The sequence below is a fragment of the Varroa jacobsoni genome, unplaced genomic scaffold, assembly GCF_002532875.2.
Source record: "Varroa jacobsoni isolate VJ856 unplaced genomic scaffold, vjacob_1.0 scaffold_689, whole genome shotgun sequence".
NCBI classification, from domain to species: Eukaryota; Metazoa; Arthropoda; class Arachnida; order Mesostigmata; family Varroidae; genus Varroa; species Varroa jacobsoni.
In genome coordinates, this window is record NW_019213591.1 from 295,561 (window position 1) to 313,286 (window position 17,726).

At 40.5% G+C, this 17,726-nt stretch overlaps 2 protein-coding genes across 6 annotated transcripts in view; one reads left to right on the top strand and one right to left on the bottom strand.

Annotated features, from left to right (window-relative positions):
* LOC111262653 (uncharacterized) overlaps positions 1–7,035 on the top strand; it is a gene marked incomplete at its 5' end in the record, with an annotated part of 10,219 nt that extends 3,184 nt beyond the window's left edge. The window contains 5 exons of the mRNA XM_086969267.1: positions 365–428; positions 1,846–2,403; positions 3,480–3,667; positions 3,913–4,167; positions 5,327–7,035. Of these exons, the coding sequence (XP_086825393.1) occupies positions 365–428; positions 1,846–2,403; positions 3,480–3,667; positions 3,913–4,121 (1,019 nt within the window). The remainder of the gene's footprint in view (positions 1–364; positions 429–1,845; positions 2,404–3,479; positions 3,668–3,912; positions 4,168–5,326) is intronic.
* LOC111262654 (uncharacterized) overlaps positions 6,871–17,726 on the bottom strand; it is a 17,304-nt gene continuing 6,448 nt past the window's right edge. For 2 of the 5 annotated variants that reach the window (XM_022837063.2, XM_022837064.2), the window contains exons 2-6: positions 11,605–11,737; positions 10,919–11,166; positions 8,738–8,881; positions 8,274–8,356; positions 6,871–7,650 (exon numbers count right to left, since the gene is read on the bottom strand). In XM_022837063.2, coding sequence (XP_022692798.1) covers positions 7,564–7,650; positions 8,274–8,356; positions 8,738–8,881; positions 10,919–10,997 — 393 coding nt within the window. In that variant the 5' untranslated portion in view covers positions 10,998–11,166; positions 11,605–11,737 and the 3' untranslated portion in view covers positions 6,871–7,563. Of the gene's footprint in view, positions 7,651–8,273; positions 8,357–8,737; positions 8,882–10,918; positions 11,167–11,604; positions 11,738–12,984; positions 13,136–16,210; positions 16,653–17,726 lie in introns of those variants that run through there. The other 3 variants (XM_022837061.2, XR_015312010.1, XR_015312009.1) reach the window with 3 other exon arrangements.

The following is a 17,726-nucleotide window of genomic DNA, read 5'->3' on the forward strand; positions in this document are numbered from 1 at the left end:
GTTATACGAGTTGCCGGATATTCTAAAGAGGTGATTATATGTTTTCCGCATCTCGAGCATGTATCATTAGGCTCATGAAAGCTTTATTTCCTGCAGAGCTCAAGATCAAGATATGAAATTTCTTGTTTCGCATCCGCTGACAGGAGATGCACAAGCGGTTCCAATAAAGGGCGTATTTGTCTGTGCACCCTAGATTTGAAGCATCCTACGAAAGATTCTGATATTAGCCAACCAAACTATCTAAATCACCGCTGTAGTCATTAATGTAATTATTGCAGTACAAACATACCTAGGCCACCGCCCTTTAACATAGTATAATGAGAATATCTAAATGGTATTCAATTAAATATGCTCTCCCTTGCAGTGATCCGCGTAACTCCTGCTACTCTGACGGATGTAAAACGAAAACTCCCTGATTGCAGAGTATGGTATTTTTCAAATTTCGCGGAACTTCGTTGCCGTTTACTGACTTAACAGCTGGTAAACTCTTTTGCTTAACGACGATACTGGAGCTAAAACTCGAAATACAGAAAGACTATTATGCTTAAGTTCCATGTTAACTAAGAGCATATGCCACTAATAATGTAAAGAAGCTTTTAATATTGCAGTTCCATATACCTGGTTGCATCCAGGATAGCAAATATATGGCCACCTGGTTTCTTAGAGCAGAGTATATCAGTCCGCTAATGTCGTAAGCAGCCGCTAGCGTCAAATACATCATTGCAAGACATCATTGTATGTAACGAATTTTAGTTAATAGGCATAATTCATTTCGTGCTGGGAGCCGTCGGACGGAACTTGGTTGTTGGTAAGTTCGATACGTACTGTCCATATTGAAATACGCTTAGCTGGAACACCTATGCATGACGGGAGGTGGCTGTCAAAGGGTTAGCCCTTGAGTGTGATAGCTACGCTGTATCTTCCGATTTGATCTGCAGAATTATTAACTTCTTTGAGCGTCTTCCTATGGAATGATAAACAATAACAACTTTTTCGATAAAATTCAGACATTTTTATCATCATCAAGACACCATATATATCGTTGGAAGTTCGGTCGATCGGCAACTATCTAGGTTAGGTGCAGATGACGGCTTGATTTCTGTGAGTGATCTAAGTTCATTCGTTAAAATTGACATTCCTAAACGAAGATGTAACTGGCAGTTGCCACGTGGTAGTGGCTGTGTAATTATTTATTTATTTTTCTTTACACATAGTGAACTTCTACGGTGGCCTGCGCGGCTATGTCTGTGGTAGTTGCGAAGTTGTAGGACGCTAGTTCGGAACTGCTTTCTTTGGGCTTAATGTTAAAATAAGTATTTTGTGATCTATGCCTTATACTTTCGTTAGGGGTAGTTTCAAATCGGTCGCTCTTTGCAGCACAAAACAAAGTGAGTCTTCGCTTCGGTTTCAAACCAGTACCATCGGTAGGTGTCTTTAACTTGATTACACAAACACGTTACTACTGAACTTCCATGGAGTTAGGCTTCAGATTGATAAGCTTCTACATAGAGTGATAAGTATTTGTCTAGTGATAAGCTGTCGGTGATATCTATAACCAATAACAGTTGCAAGTATATTACACGTTATATTTAAATCGCCCAATACTTCATTAGAATGTCTAATTTAATGTACATATGATGAAGGTGTGCACGCGAAAAACCAACTATCTACTAATGACTGTTTATGTTAACATATTTTGATACAGTTGAAGTTGTTTATGAGATAATTGTAATTAAATATATTATTATTAGTGTTATTTCATTTCAGGCTTGTTCGAAACGTTCTGCATTAAGTAGATTTTAGCAAGAATCACCTTTAATCATCCGTTAGACCGGGGCCTTTTAGGCTGAAAGCTTTCAACATGGAGACTGCAAAAGGACAAGAATTTTCAGCGGAAGGGTTCACAGACCCTCACATAATGGTGTTTCCAGCACCTCTGCTCGGAACTTCGAATTCGCCAGTGCTCTCTGCGACGGGCACGAACGATCAACTGATAGAACTTTCGGAAACTAACTCGCAACTCACAACGCATCTTATTTGCGAAGGGTTGAAAACACTATCAGAGGATTTGTTCGCCTCAGAAAGTCCAGATACAAGCTATCGTTACCTAATGGATTCATTACTTTATGAAACTTCGCCTACATCGGAAAGTACTGATAATCTCAACGTCGATAATGACGCCAAAAGTCCGGAACGAGTAGAAAACAGCTGTGGGCCGAGGGGTCTTATCAACCACACATTGGCGGACATCGAGCTAAAACAGAGCTTGCTTATACATACGGAACAAAACCCACCATTGGATAGGTCCGAAACACACGAAGTGCCCGAAAAGCTCTCTGGTCATCTGGAAGCTCAGCAAGAAAGCCCATTTCCATCAATGAATAGTCCTGAGCAGACATCCAGGTAAATATCGCATATAGATCACAACACTCTTTTCGTCTGATGGACACCATATAAAAATGTTCCAAAATGGAGTTTAATGCAATTTCAACACCACAAACTTGTAAAGGAGCGAATAAAGCTGGTTGGGGTTATATAACTAACATTTTGTTTCCTTAACATGTATATAGATGAACTGTACGGATTATTTTAACTTGTAAGTTTGTTCCAGTAGCAACAATATAAATATGCTATGTAACAACGATCTTTTGCATGTAATCGCGAAATAGAATAAATGAAAAACAAAATTCTCAGCAAGATGCGACTCCGTCGAAGCGTCGGAAGCGTCAGTCTGAGACTCTGCATCAGTGTTCAGAGTGTTCGAAATCATTCAAACAGCTAGGCCATCTTCGTAATCATCATCGCGTGCACACTGGTGAGAGATTTCTTCTATACGAATACTAATGATCTTAGTAGTAGTAGTAGTAGTAGTAGTAGTAGTAGTAGTAGTAGTAGTAGTAGTAGTAGTAGTAGTAGTAGTAGTAGTAATAGTAGTAGTAGTAGTAGTAGTAGTAATAGTAGTAGTAGTAGTCATTAATTAGTGTCGTGTCTTCAGTTTCGGTTTTGCCCCGCTGTAAAGTCTTATCTTATTGTTTTATATGATTAATTTTTTTTTTTTTATATAATTACCGTTCGTACCGAAAAGGGTTTGCACACAGCATGACGCACAGAACGCTAGCCTCTCTCTAGAACTGATGAGCTTCGTTGCTCAATCCCCTAAACGCCAGTTATTTCCCACGAGGTATTCGCATGTCGTATTCAATGTACGTGTGCCATCACTTTTGTCAGTCATCGAAAGCATTTTTCAGGTACAACCAAACCAACATGGACTAAAGTGCTTCACTTTAAACTGTTAGAGAAGTATAATGCGCAAAATGCGGTATAATGAGAAGTATAATCTCTCAAACTCGACTTGTAGATAGCGAGCAGGCAGGGGAGCGGTGGCACAAACCCTCTCGCGAGTCAACCTTCAGCCCATAAAGGCAGAACGTTTTACCGATACGTGTTTGATTCAATAATACTGATACAAGAGTATGAAGTAACTGTTTGTCTGTTGAAGGTGAACGTCCATATGCCTGTGAATTTTGCGGAAAAAGCTTCGCCCAGTCAGGGCATCTCACTTCGCACGTTAACGCCCATACATCAACAAAAAATTATGCTTGTAAATACTGTGAGAAGAAGTTCAGCCAGAGTGGACATCTCCGGAATCACGAACGCCTACATAGCGGTAAGCCTTGAATTTTACGCAGTCGGCGATCATCTATTTGATGTTTTTGCATCGTGAGGCGCAATAATAAACAATTATTCGTCAGTCAATATTGTATAACAGGTTTTAATCTAATCCAAGAAAATTACAAATAAAAATACTCTTCTTGACCGGCTTCAGCTATTTGGTAGTGTGATTTAACGCGTGGAGCCAATTAATCTATTTTTCTAACTGTGTTATCTATGAATGTTATCTACATTATCCAGGTGAACGTCCATTTCAGTGCAAAATGTGCGATAAAACATTTGTCCAGTCCGGTCATCTTGTCAGCCATCTGCGAATTCATGAAAATGTAAAACCGTACAGCTGTCCCGTATGTGGGAAGGGCTTTACACAATCCGGCCATGTAAAGAGCCACCTCAAAGTTCATAAGACTGGATTGGGAGAGGACCATCAAGGCCAACGATCTTCTTGACGGGCCCCAAATTCCGCCATATTCACCGGGATGCCATAGGAAAAACGTTAGACCTTTAGACTATCCTTATAATACTTGATATGTTATTCTTTTTATTCTTTGTTCTATTTAAATTAACCTGGTTGTTTTTTAGAAACAGAAGCTCGCCGTAATGAATACCTTTAGTCAACCGTAGCAATTGTTACATATACGCTACTAAGCAAATAAAGTTCGAACTGTCGCGCGGCGAGCAGCGAGAGAAGCAAAAAAGAACAAAATGGATGCAATAGTCTCTACTCAGTCACGCATAGCGGCCCGACAAGATCCAGGCTATCTTAGCGAAAAAGGCGCGTTGGAGATTTAATAGACGTCTAAGGTATACAGCGTTCGTGGCTAGGTTATGCCCGATGACGATTGCCACGACTGCAAATGCTGTTTTGGATACTGCTGTTTTGGCCGATCTCGAAAGACCTGCTTGGAGATTCCGCGGTTTGTAATGGTACAACAGAATTTGGTCCAGCAGCAGAAATTGACCGGCTCTATATTCTTCGACGGCAAGATGACCTGCCCATTTTTATGGAGTATTAGCCCAACAAGGGTTCGTCAGCTAATGCGCTCTTCTCTAAAACAACAGTCGTCATTTCTTTAGTCTTTTCTGTGAGCCCTTTCATTACTCGCTTAATGACTCAAAAGATCAAGAGACAGGTATGTCTGAATCATGGAAGATATCAGGAAAAGATCGGGAGTGTCATTTTTTTTTCGCTTATTTATTCGCATAATACGTTCACAAGTCTCTTTAGCTCTGGTGCAGCAGGGTTACTATAGGAAGAATGCCTTTTCTGCCGTAAAAAACCGCGCCATAATGATCATTTATAAATTATTATGATGAATCTCGAGGAGCTTTATGGATAATTACGCACATTTCATTACATTATTATTCCTACATTGGCTGTGCAAGACGTTATTTAGTGTTTTGGCTCGTATTCGGGTTATTCTGTGATTTTTCGATCTGCCACGCCGACAGGCAACGATATCACAGTAATTATTTTATTTTTTATTTATTAAAATTAGGTTTAATCAGTCAGGATTTTATTATAAGGGGTTTCATGTACGTTACTTTGATCTTGGTTATCATTGCAGTTTTTGCTTGATGAATTCTGTTCAAAAACGCTTATTCATAAAAATACTAACTTACAACTTCGTTACTTTTTTGCGTGATGATGAAGTCCCTTGCCAGCAGAACCCGCCGCTCGTGACACTCCAGGTTTGTCCAGATAAACGAAGGATAGATTCAGCTCAGATTCTACTATAATAAAGTTACCATACTTCGAAAAAAGCCAAAAAAAAATCTGTTTTTTATTGTGTTTCTTTTTTAATTTCATAAACTCAGCACTCGACGAACCTTCATTTTCTGCTTTTGTGTCGCTGGCAGCGTGAACAGCTGATTTGTTTATACTATAAGAACAAAGCTTAAGGGTTACCTTAATATGGACATATATGTAGGCCCTAATCTTGGAGAACTGTGTAAATACACAATTCTCCGAAGCAGATAGAAAAAATGCTATTAATGTGAACTTGAAGAACGCGTGGCTGCAAGGCCGAAAGCATATTTCATCGCTCCCTTATTAGTCTCAAAAACCGAAAGCTGAAAGGTAGTTCTGACCGAAGATCGGGTAAGGGTAAAAACAAATTGATCACTTAATTCTAAATAATCTTACTCGTTCACATGTGAGAACGTATCAGCTATATTAAATTTACAAACTTTATAAATCTATATATGGAACTCGAAATATACTTGTGTAAACGCGATAGTTTTAATGGCCAAGCTTTTAGCCACTGGGGTCGCTGTTTTAAGTTCCTTTAACGGCACATAGAATGCAAACTGTGCGATTAAGGAAAGCTATCTTTATGAATATATATATATATATATATATATATATATATATATATATATATATATAGCAGTACATTCGGATTCATATTAATCATACCGGGTGTCCGCTACTTATCGCACCAGACAGAAGCCGGTTACATTCTAAAGTTAAACAACAAACAAGAAACAGCGTGTCGCTTTCGGGATGTAAGCAAAAATCAGCTATTATACAATCTTTTCGCGCTGGATGAATCCCTAGTAAAATTGATTTTTTTTTTTCTCTCGAAATCGACGACTTACGTGTTTCCATTCTTTAGCAGTTTTTGAAAAATCCAAGGTTGACTTTCATGAGGCAAATCAGAAGATTCTCTATTTTTAGATAAATTTAAGTTTTCAATACAGAAATTAATGGCTGTTTTTGAAAGGAAAATATCAATGTCAATTTTGTCACCCACGCAAGTTCCAACGATGAGCCTTTTAGAGACTTTTTACACCTTTTTCCCTTCTGGTCCTTTTGAGTGCATTCTTAGGGCTTTTAGCCTGCTATAAGCCCAATATGTAATTGCTTCAAAATTTTAATATATGTAAAGTGTTTAATTTACACCTACTCATATCTTTTGACGTGTGATTACTATTAAAAAGTTACTTGTGAATTAAATAATGCATATTCTAAAATTGACTCCTATTCAAAGTAGATAGTGGTTGTATTGAATAATGGTCGTTGTATGACCGTTAGGGATATGCTTGCAGCACATAGATGAAGTTTCATCGGGAAATCGTTTTGGCTTAAATATAAGAAAAAATCTTAATTTAGGCTCTTGCCTTCCTCTGTACGTACGTGTGAATTTATGGACAGACATTACGCAAAGCTAGCTATATCAAAGAAGAAAGCCAACATTTACCGAAAGACACATACACTCAAGTTCTATTGTTTTACATGTTTATTTCTATGCTACAATGGTGCTACTTTTCATAGCACAATCCCTATTTATCCTTTTTTTTTCGGTTTGTCAGTTTGTCAGTTGATCTCATTCACTGTGTCTCGCATTTTCTGTTCCTTTTAACGAAGTAGCTGACGCGGTAAATCTTGACATCCTATAAATTAAGGAGTGCGTTGATTTATCTACTTATCTCTTCATTTAGCACTCATGTAATAGCGCGTAATAAACGTTCTTATATATATATATATATATATATATATATATATATGTGTGTGTGTGTGTGTGTAAGAGTTTCGTGTTCCTGTTATCCAACTGTAACATCACGGATTAGTCATCTACACCGTCTATCATGGCTTTCCCTATTTGCGCTGTCTACAAGCTTCGAAATTACATGTATAATATTTTATATAATATCAATGTCTAGAATAAGTGGAGGCCCAAATGGCCATGTCACGAGTATCGTACTAGCTCTTGCAACCTATCCTTGCAGCCGAGCCACCAAAAACAGTAAATAATAATATAAAATTTTACAAAGCAGTACGTGTATCTGTGATAATATATCAGAAACAATAATAAGGTGTATCTATTTATTACTATTCGATATCTATTTAGTGGGTGAGGCTGCTGTTCATCTGAACCGGAGCTCTGGTCAGGGGGAATTCACCGGATCATCCATTGTATCGAACCACAGGAAGTTGCAGTAACATTCGGCCTTCTCCGTACATCGACTGCGCACCTATAAAGAGTTAACTCAGAATTAAAAATGCATTTAAAATATATATATATATATATATATATATATATCCGGAATACAGGTCATACGAGTTGCCGGATATTCTAAAGAGGTGATTATATGTTTTCCGCATCTCGAGCATGTATCATTAGGCTCATGAAAGCCTTATTTCCTGCAGAGCTCAAGATCAAGATATGAAATTTCTTGTTTCGCATCCGCTGACAGGAGATGCACAAGTGGTTCCAATAAAGGGACGTATTTGTCTGTGCACCCTAGATTTGAAGCATCCTACGAAAGATTCTGATATTAGTCAATCAAACCATTTAAATCACCGCCGTAGTCATTAATGTAACTATTGCAGTACAGACATACCCAGAGCACCGTCTTTTAACATAGTATGATGAGAATATCTAAATTGTTTTCAGTTAAATATGCTCTCCCTTGCAGTGATTCGCAGAACTCTTGCTGCTCTGACGGACGTAAAATAAAAACTAACTGCGACATATGCTATTCTTCAAATTGCTTACACCTTGTATAGTAGTTTACTGACACAGAAGCATAGCCAGTTTAACATGGAGATGAACTTCGTTTATCAACATGCTGCATGTGTGTCTACATACACGTACCTCCTTCGAACGAGGTCGTTCTTTACGACGTCTTTCTTGACAGGTTACCTCACAGTCAGGTAATATACAACAATTGCATGCACCTGTAATTAAAAATGTGTATTGTATACAGAATCGTATAAAGTGGGTTATAGAGGTATTCTGATTTTTTTTCATCGTCCCCAATAATTTATTCAATTTTGAGATTGGGACTAAGGTCTGTAACAACTTGCGTGCAGCTTGACTAGTATTGAACCCACATGCAGCTTAGAAAGCTTCGAGTATTGTATTCGTATTCTGTAAATCCAAGCTATTTCCCATTACCTACAACTAGAAATAAGAAAGCTCTATTTATCTATTAAAAGATTGAATGTTCGGTGTTTGAGGCAGAGAGGTCGGCTTTTAGCCGTTGCGGGCTCTCTGATAACCTTTATCCAAGCGCACTGCATCCGCTATCCTATAAACAGGTTAATAGACATTCATACCGCTGGATTTTTGACAGCTTGATGTCGTAGTGACATTTTCGCCCCTGGTGCTTCCGGCCGTTGTGCATTCCATCTCACAGGTTTCATCGGTACAGGGAACAGTGCTATCAGGTAACGTAATCGCTTGTGGTAAGCTCCAGACCACTGCGTTATAAACAAATGAATTAAAACCGTTAGTAAATAAGCTAAAAAAAAAAAGTGTTAAAACGCTTTTTGCTGAGCGGGACGCTTTTTACCGGCTGCAATCGCTTCCAGTTACAATAAGCAGCTATTAGCAAAACCGGAATAGTGTTTATCGTGTATGATACTTAAAGAAAGGTCAACCGACGTTCTCATTTATCTCAGTCTACCTATACGAAGCTAAAGAAATGGTGAAATCGGTCAAACTTTTCATTTTAACACTTCTATGGTTTTGGCATTGTTTTATTTGATTTTTTTTTTTAAACCTGAATTCTATGATTCTTCTTTTTCGCCTAACGCATAAATACAATAAGAATACTATTTATTTAGATGTACCCTATTCAATCATTGTGTCACGTAGAGACAGCCACAATCTCTCCGGTTAATGGGACGCCAGAATAGTACTTATTGTCACGCTGTGTACGCCCATATGACGCGTAGGCCGTTTGCACAAACGCTATTGGTACAAACGCGTGATAAATGTTGATTGTTTAAGCTACGTTTCTGCGTAGATAACCGACCGGGATGGCTGCATCCTAACGTTAAGCTATATAAAGCATCGACCCCACTAACGTTGCACTAAGTGTTACGGCGTCTCCGCTACTTCATGCATATGAATATGTCACAAGTAAGACAGTTAAGTTTAGGTTCTGCTAGTTCTTCAATGAGAACAAACTATCTACGTATAGTATCTGTTTTCCATCAAAAACTACGAACATAGCGCCGACGACAGGTCTTTGCTAGCCTCGTGACCATAAACAATAACTTTCTTTATTCGCACAGTTTGCATAGTACGTCTCGTTAGTGGAACTTGAAGGATGGTGACCGTGAACGTGACTATTCGATTTACTGGTACGGTTGTATAGCGCATATGGATTGCGGTAGCGTCTAATGGATTTCCGTCTAAAAAAATCTGCGCGTAAACAAACCCGACGAAGTATCGCGACCAACGTAGAACACGACAGCACGGAGCACGAGACGTCTACAACTATGATGCAACCCTTTCGCAAAGCTTCAGCTAATAAGAATCATATAACGAACGATAGACGCAGTTTTTCTAATTTTCTTGGCAAAAAGCCGATACTTGTAAATAAACGGCGGGCTAAGATGCGAAATGATGCCTATTTCCTTCTACTATAATTGTCAGCAGATTTGCTTGAGGCTTCGCTTCACGATAAGCAATCTGTTGAGGCATTTGACGTTCTGTGTCAAAAAGAAGAGTGACGATTCAAGGTTGCAGGCACTGTGCCTGCGACTGGGCGATACCGAAGTAATAATTCGATAGGCGGATGCATCGACGATCGAACATTTGTTTACTGTAAAACCAATTAACACTTAGTCAAAAACATTCACGTTTCAAGTTCTTTTCCAGTAACAAATGGTGTGGGTAAATAGGTAATATCGATCAAACCATAATGAAACAACACGTCGTAGAAGTACTTCGAAAATATCATTAGTAGACGCTTCTGCCAATATAGAAGAACCCCAATACGTACTTGCTGTAAAATTCCTTTGATACGATTTTTTTCTAACTTGTTACTTATACGGATACTAGTTCGTCCAAGGACCGTAGAACCACAGCCAAAAGTAACATCTGGTATAACCTGAATGCGATGACATTGATGTAAACCTTAGATATCGCGCTCGTAATCTTTTGTTCTATTCTTATTAGTATATCATCTTTATAAAATGCGCTTATTCGGCACGTTACAAATGTATGATGTTGTCAATAAGCAGATTGAAAGCGGTGATACTTTCTTGTGGAGAAGTCAATTTTTTAGAAATGCGTATTATGTGCCGTAAGTAGCCATCCCGGGTATGAAATAAACAAAAATATTGGAAACAGATACACTTCGCGGATAACCCAGAATTACCAGTAACACGTTAGGAATTCCGTGTTCGTTAGTCTAGAACAAAGGCCCATTTGTCATCTTCTTGAACTATCGTTAGTGCTATTATTGTACGCGTAATCTCGTTCCTCCTGTCTGTATATGTCCTCACCGGAGACTGCAACTGCTGCCATGATGACCGCAACAAAAAGCGAACCCTGGCTCATCGCGAGAGTTTTCCGTACCCACATTTTTTGTCTCTGAATATGCCGGTTCGCGGCCTGCTTCTCGACAGAATCAGAATATGACAACTTCCCTTATATGTGAATTGTCGGCCTAAGTCTGAGTTGACCACCTGGCAAATGTTAGTTCTGGAGGCGATAGAATTGAGGCCACACGTTTACTGTTGACCGAACGACCCTGAAATTGAAATCGAAATGAACACAAAGCGCACTGCGTTGGATAGCTAAACATTTTGGGAATCATGCGTATCAGCTTGTAGGCACATGTTTCGTTAGTGTTATAGACGAAGATATTGAAAAGCAGATGCACTTTTAGCCGGAACTCGACGATGGAGCGTCATTTCGTAATTAAAGTGATCTCTGCTATTTAACATAAAATTATCAACTTACATGAATGATTTTATGTTCTCGGTACCGCTATCTGCGCCCCGGGGCTATAACGCTTATGATAAAGTAGGAAATAATTTTAAATACAAATTACAAATAAAGATAATAATATCCATTCTGGTCACACGTAATAAAACGGGAAGCTAAAATCGACAATCTTCTTTATTTGAAAAATTACTAACTCTTGTGATCTCATCATCTTGTGGTTTGAGTCCTGCGCTTTACTTACCCATCACCAGCGCTGTTAAACCAATATATCGGTTCCACGAAAATTATCACCCATTTATCACGGTGCGCGAGACACATCCGCATCCATCAATGTTTTCAATCAAGTTGACTTTAACGTTTCGTCTCGACGGTTTCTGGGAGTACAAATATTTGGAAGTTATTCTTGTTAATCGTACTAGTAAGATGTTATCATGTCTTCAACAGCCTCGAAATGTTCTAATTTATGCTAAGTCCTAGTTTGTCGTTAATACGAAGCCAAAAATCTTATGCCGATGAAACAACTAACCAAACTTCAATGTCTGTGCAAAAGAACGGACATGTTATGTCGTCATTGCGCACAGGCGCTGAGCGAGTAAAAAATACCTAGGTGGATATCCATGACCTAAAGGTGTTGCACGCGGCCAACAGAGGAGCCTAGAGCTGGTATTGTTAGACGTCTGTTTCTACGTGTGTGTGCTTCTATATAATGACAATAAGGAAATAGTAGGAGACGGCTTGTAAAAGGGAAAGCATAGAAAATGATTTTATTATCTCTGCCTCGCTGGGTATTTCTTTCAAGCTTCTGGCCTACGGGAAGCATGATGTCGTGATAGGTCAGTTTTGCCTTGCCTTCTTCTCAACGACCGTTAACCTCTACCCATTAGTACACACGCATGCTATTTTTTTGTAGAATGGTTCAATAGGTCAACAGGATTACGACTTGATAAGATGCTTTTGCTGCGGACCGGTTTTGTGTACAGTGGCGAGGCCCGTAGCAGTCGCTCAAAGAATGGCCATAATTCTTTTTCGCTGACGGTATTTCACAAGTCTTGTTGACTCTGGCTCGAGACGTTCGTTTCGGATAAGCAATTAGATCGCCGTGCAGCTGCGCTCCGGGGGTTCTATATAATACAGTTATGACTAATAATAGATCACTTTGTCGGGCAGCTCTGCACGTTACATTTGGTAGCACTAAATTGGACTCGCGTAATGAGATCGTGTCAAGCATCCTTCCATAAAGTACTCTAAAACCTTAGGACGCCAATCCTTTACAAATTTAGAAAGAGGCGAGCTTCGCAAACAACTGCGCGACCCGTCGTCCAAGTTCTACAAGTACACGGTATTAGAGCGCGAAGAGGTATCAACATGTTATCTGCCCATCTCGGCAGCAGCTTCATAATAGCTCTCAGCACAACATTGAGCAAATCCCGAAATAACTATGTATTTTGAGAGTAATGCATAAATTGAAATGGTCAAGAAAACAAAATGATGTTTAAACTTTTTTTTAGGACTTGATTAGCAAAGCCCCACTGAATTTATATCATTCGGCCCGATTAGTTTAGGTTGAAACCCATTTAAAGGTGTGCAGATATAGTAGCGATTAGTTGGCTATTTGTCTAACCTTTGGCTGTTTCTGCAGACAGAGTTCGGGCAAGCCTTCTCGGCGGACCCTCAGCGTGAAGCAGTCTTGCAGTATCTTCTCAAAATGGGTCACGATCTATTTCACGCTATTTGTAAGGTCGAACTTATAGTATACAGAACGAGTTGTCTCACTGTTGAACAAATAATAGGTGTCCATTAGATCTCGAACAGTAAAACGTTTAACGTGTAAATATTGATATCTGTAACGTCACTGCCAGTTACGACGGATTTGATTCGCGTATTTACCCACGTAGACGTCTGTGTAAATCCCAAATGATAAGTCATCTAGGATCTGCCCATGCCCTCCTCACCTACAACATTTTGCTTAGAGATTTTGCTTTTGTTTATCCTAAATGATTCGCTGCCAATATTTAGCGGGCGCTATGTAAATGATGGGTGTCCTAGCTAACGTTAGCAGGCTCCCAAACGCGCGTCAAGTCGAAGACGTGTGCACTGGCAGCGTCGAGAGCTCCCTCTCTATTTGGCCAACTAATAGCCATCATGTACAAATCAGAGCCATTTTCCGCGCAAGTTTTGGTAATCATATCTGTCAGACATAACAGTCAAATGTTAGGCTCTTCTAAGGCATTCTAGAGAGATGAAGGAAATCGCAGGACTCGACAGAGTTACAGAAAAGCAATGGTTAAAGCTATCCCCCCAGCAACACACCTAGCCTAAGTGGAATCAAAAGTCGTTAACATTAACAAAACTGGTCAACGTACGTTAGTGACGGTGCGTGCAGTGGTACAGATTAGCCCTGATATACGACCGCCATATTACTTGCCCGCTCGATAACCTGATCGATAGAAAACTCGAAATCAACTCAATCATTTTTCTAAATCGTATTCTATTTCCTTATTTAAGAGAATATTACAGACCTCTTCAGTGGTTTGCTATTTCACCCAATTACTGGCCTAGGTTGTTGCATTGCAGCCTTTCGCTACATAAGCCTATACCACATATAATCCCTGAAGAAACGCTGCGCTTTCTCCATTCAAGCAACAAAACAACATCAATTTTCTTAGTGTTTTGTGATTTACATCGACCTGCACTGAAGTTCCCTTAAACGTTACTGTTATACATGTCATTGTGCAAAAACTACCTGCAACCACGGCGACATACGTTCGGCTCATTGACTTCGCCATATTATATCGAAATTAGAGCCGTCAGCTTTCCCATCGCTTCTTGACCTTTACACTAAGCGTTCTTCTATTGGCAAGAATTAAACGCGACACAATATAGATACCTATTATTCAAAGGCGGTTCAAGTGGGTTATGGTAACCAGACGAATCCAAGATCAACGAAATAATCTGAACGATTTCCGTCACGCAAAACAACACAAATATGCTGCTACTGGCAGACTATTGTGGACGACGTAATTGTCGCAGTTGCGCGTTCGCGCCAGTTGTAAGCTGAAAGGAGACGCCTACGACCAAATTGCATAACGTAGTTTGCAAGCGACTGTATGTGGACGACGCGGGTTTTGGGTCTGGCACCAAATGGCTCGCGTCTTTCGTTACTCAAAAAGATCACCTTCTGGGCGGCGACGTTGCCGTCAGCGGAATAAATGGCAGACAACACGTCCAAAAAATCGTTCAAATAAGGCACTCCAGCCAGATGATCGACGGCAACAAATGAATCACTTACAGATAAAAGATAAAGAGACTGTACGGTAATGGGAAAGAGTAGTGGATATGTTAAGACGAGCCATTAGTGCTTGCTAGCCCAGGAGGCCCGCGGAGGCCTGCGGGAGTTCGGTTTAGAATGTATGGGGCCGCCTTCATACACGGCTACCTCCTAGGCAGCGTTTGTTACAACAGTTGAAGTGCAAACCATGCGATAGGAAGGCTGAGAGGGCGAAGAAAAAAACTACACGCGAGAATTACTTGGATTCAATATGAAATACTAGCTAAAATGTTCTCACTTATCGTTTGAAAGTTTCATATGCAGGCACTTAGACTGCGTACAGGCAAGGTTACGGTGTTTGACCCGTTATTTGGTGTCTCCGGCACAGGCACCTGTTTCTATTCGAGACAGCCAAAAACCAAACGAATACAACGTAACTCACGACAAACTCAAGACTATCGAAAAAGTTTCAACTGATTTTAAGACGGGTAAAAAAAAGAAAACGAAACAAATAAATATAATAATGAACATTATATTTAAGTATGTTCAACAACATTTTCCTACTGACCTCGTATGTACTGTGTGTATGTGTACGTACGTAAACAGCATTTGCTCTCTCGTTTCTCACATCGATTCCTTGCCGCCAAAACAGTATTCCTGCATTTCAAGTTACATGCCCAAATATCTGTTGTGACGATAGGGCAAGATCACGAAAGGCAGGTTATATCAACCTTTTTTTTTGACGTCTTATTACTGTTGTAGATGCCGTCGACTAAATATCTCAGCTCGATGGGTTCGGGTCGCAAAGTTAGTCTACATTCGTCACTGAAGTGGTTTGACCGGATGGAGCACGAGAGAATATTGCTTTGTCTCCAACTTGTCTTTGTCAACTTGTGTTTTTACATATGTCTATAAAGTGTACATACATATATTGCACGAAACTCCCAGCGAAAAAACAAACGACTGGGAAAACAAATAGGATTCAACTGTCTAGCCTCTGCAGGAGGAGTACGCTCCAGAATTTTGATTAGGCCGCATATATAACGTAGTCGATTACCTGCCAAGACAATTTTCATATAGAGCACATTGTATGCGCCTTGTCCAGCTCGAGCTGTAGCAATAGGTCAACGTTTTACATATGAGATATTTTCAAACCCATAATGGGACAACGGAATCATCTCACTCTGAGCTAGAATTAAAATTTCACGCGGCCAAATTAGCGGTCAGGTGAGAAGGGCGACTGAAACGTCGTTACCAGCCATCTTGATAATAAAAATTCACAACTTGATTAAATCATTTAGTCACAACTGTTTTTGCAGTTACAGATACGCCTAGTGTACAGGAAAGCACAATTCTAAAATTCGAAAAAACAAATCTAGAAAGCAACTATCCTCTACGTTAGCACCGGCATCTCGAAGCAAAACCACGAATAAGAACACTAAGAAGCACACGTATTCGAATTCGCTCAATTAACGGTGCTCCTCCCTCTTCTCATTAATAACGGCCAACAATGAGACTGCATGGACGCATTGCAACGTGTTCACAGCACCAAATCAATGTTTACATATGGGATGCCTACCTCTGGCAACAAATAGGACCGGCTGTGGTCGATACGCTGAGAGACTGCGTCTGTCTGCCGCGAATTCCGTGTACACTCCTTTGCTGTTGTCGCTAGCGAGTGCGGCTTTCCGTCGTTGGCAACAGCATGGACACTAGATTCAATAGGGCGATTAAGAGAGCCCTCGAACGATGATACCTCGTAGAAAAGCCGACTACGACAATTTACGGATGTCGTTTGACACTTGTTATTATATTCGAGACAAACAGTAAGAGACTGCTGTCGTGCCTCAGCTCCGTTCCGCTCGATACTCCAGCGACCAATCGGTGCTAATACCGCCGGCATGAGATTCAGTGGATGGCGTCTACACTCGTCATGATGGTTCCCCATCGCCGATAGACTCATCAAGTAATTCCGTTGCACTCTCTCCATGCGGGCGAAGGTTGCAGGCAGTCGCGAAAACCTGTGCGCATTGCCAAACCAGCATGTAAGTACGCAGCCTTACCAGTGTGCTTCGTCTGCTCCATAACAATGCCTATGTAGCACATCCTTGTGATTGCCTATTTTATTGGGGGAAGCGAAAAAAACTCGACGAGAACCACAGTCGCGAATTAGAACAAGCATGACAATAGGCCGCTGCACGTACGTGTGGCGCCATAGACACTCTATTGGAAAGAGTGCTTATACACGCGTGCACACGCACACGCACACGCACACGCACACACACACACACACACACACACACACACACACCACACACACACACACACACACACACACACACACACACACACACACACACACACACACACACACACACACACACACAGACTGAACAGTTAAAGTAAAATAATGGACGTTAGTCAAGAATTACCGATAGTAACACAGCGATAGTCACTGGTGCTTTGGAATACTCTCGGCATGAGCGAAGCTCACTTGCTCTTGGAGACTGGCTGGCAGACCGCTACAGATGGCCGATGACTCAGGCCTACTATTACAGCCGCTTTTACTACTGCCGCTGGGTGCCGCTGCTGACAGCGGCGCAGCCGCCGGTACAGTGCTTACCGGTTTTGCGTATGCGGCTGCTGTTTTGTTGATGTTGTCAAGGATTTTCAATAATCTCGATTAAAAGCACAGGCGTACCAGTCAAAGCTGGCATAGCTAGCTCTAGCGTGGTAGAAGTGAATAGCGAAAGACAAGGTATAATGGGACTACTGATAGCGCGAAACAGGTAAAACGAGGACTAACTTCCGGTCTACACGACTCCGGTTTACATATGACAGTGCCACTTTTTTCGTCTCTTCGTTACCCATGTCTATGGGCTCTTTGCTTTGCCACTGCCTCGGGACAATGATACCGTTAGTCATAATTGACTAGCCTTCAGTTACCTCGTAGCAAGCTTCTGTGGCCAAATCAGAGTATTCGGTACAAATGTATCATGCTGTGGAATCTGTTAACGCTGGATTCTGATACAGATTATATATTCTTGGTATAGACAAAGGGAAAGGCTGGTTTATGTGTAGGGCTCCGTATAATG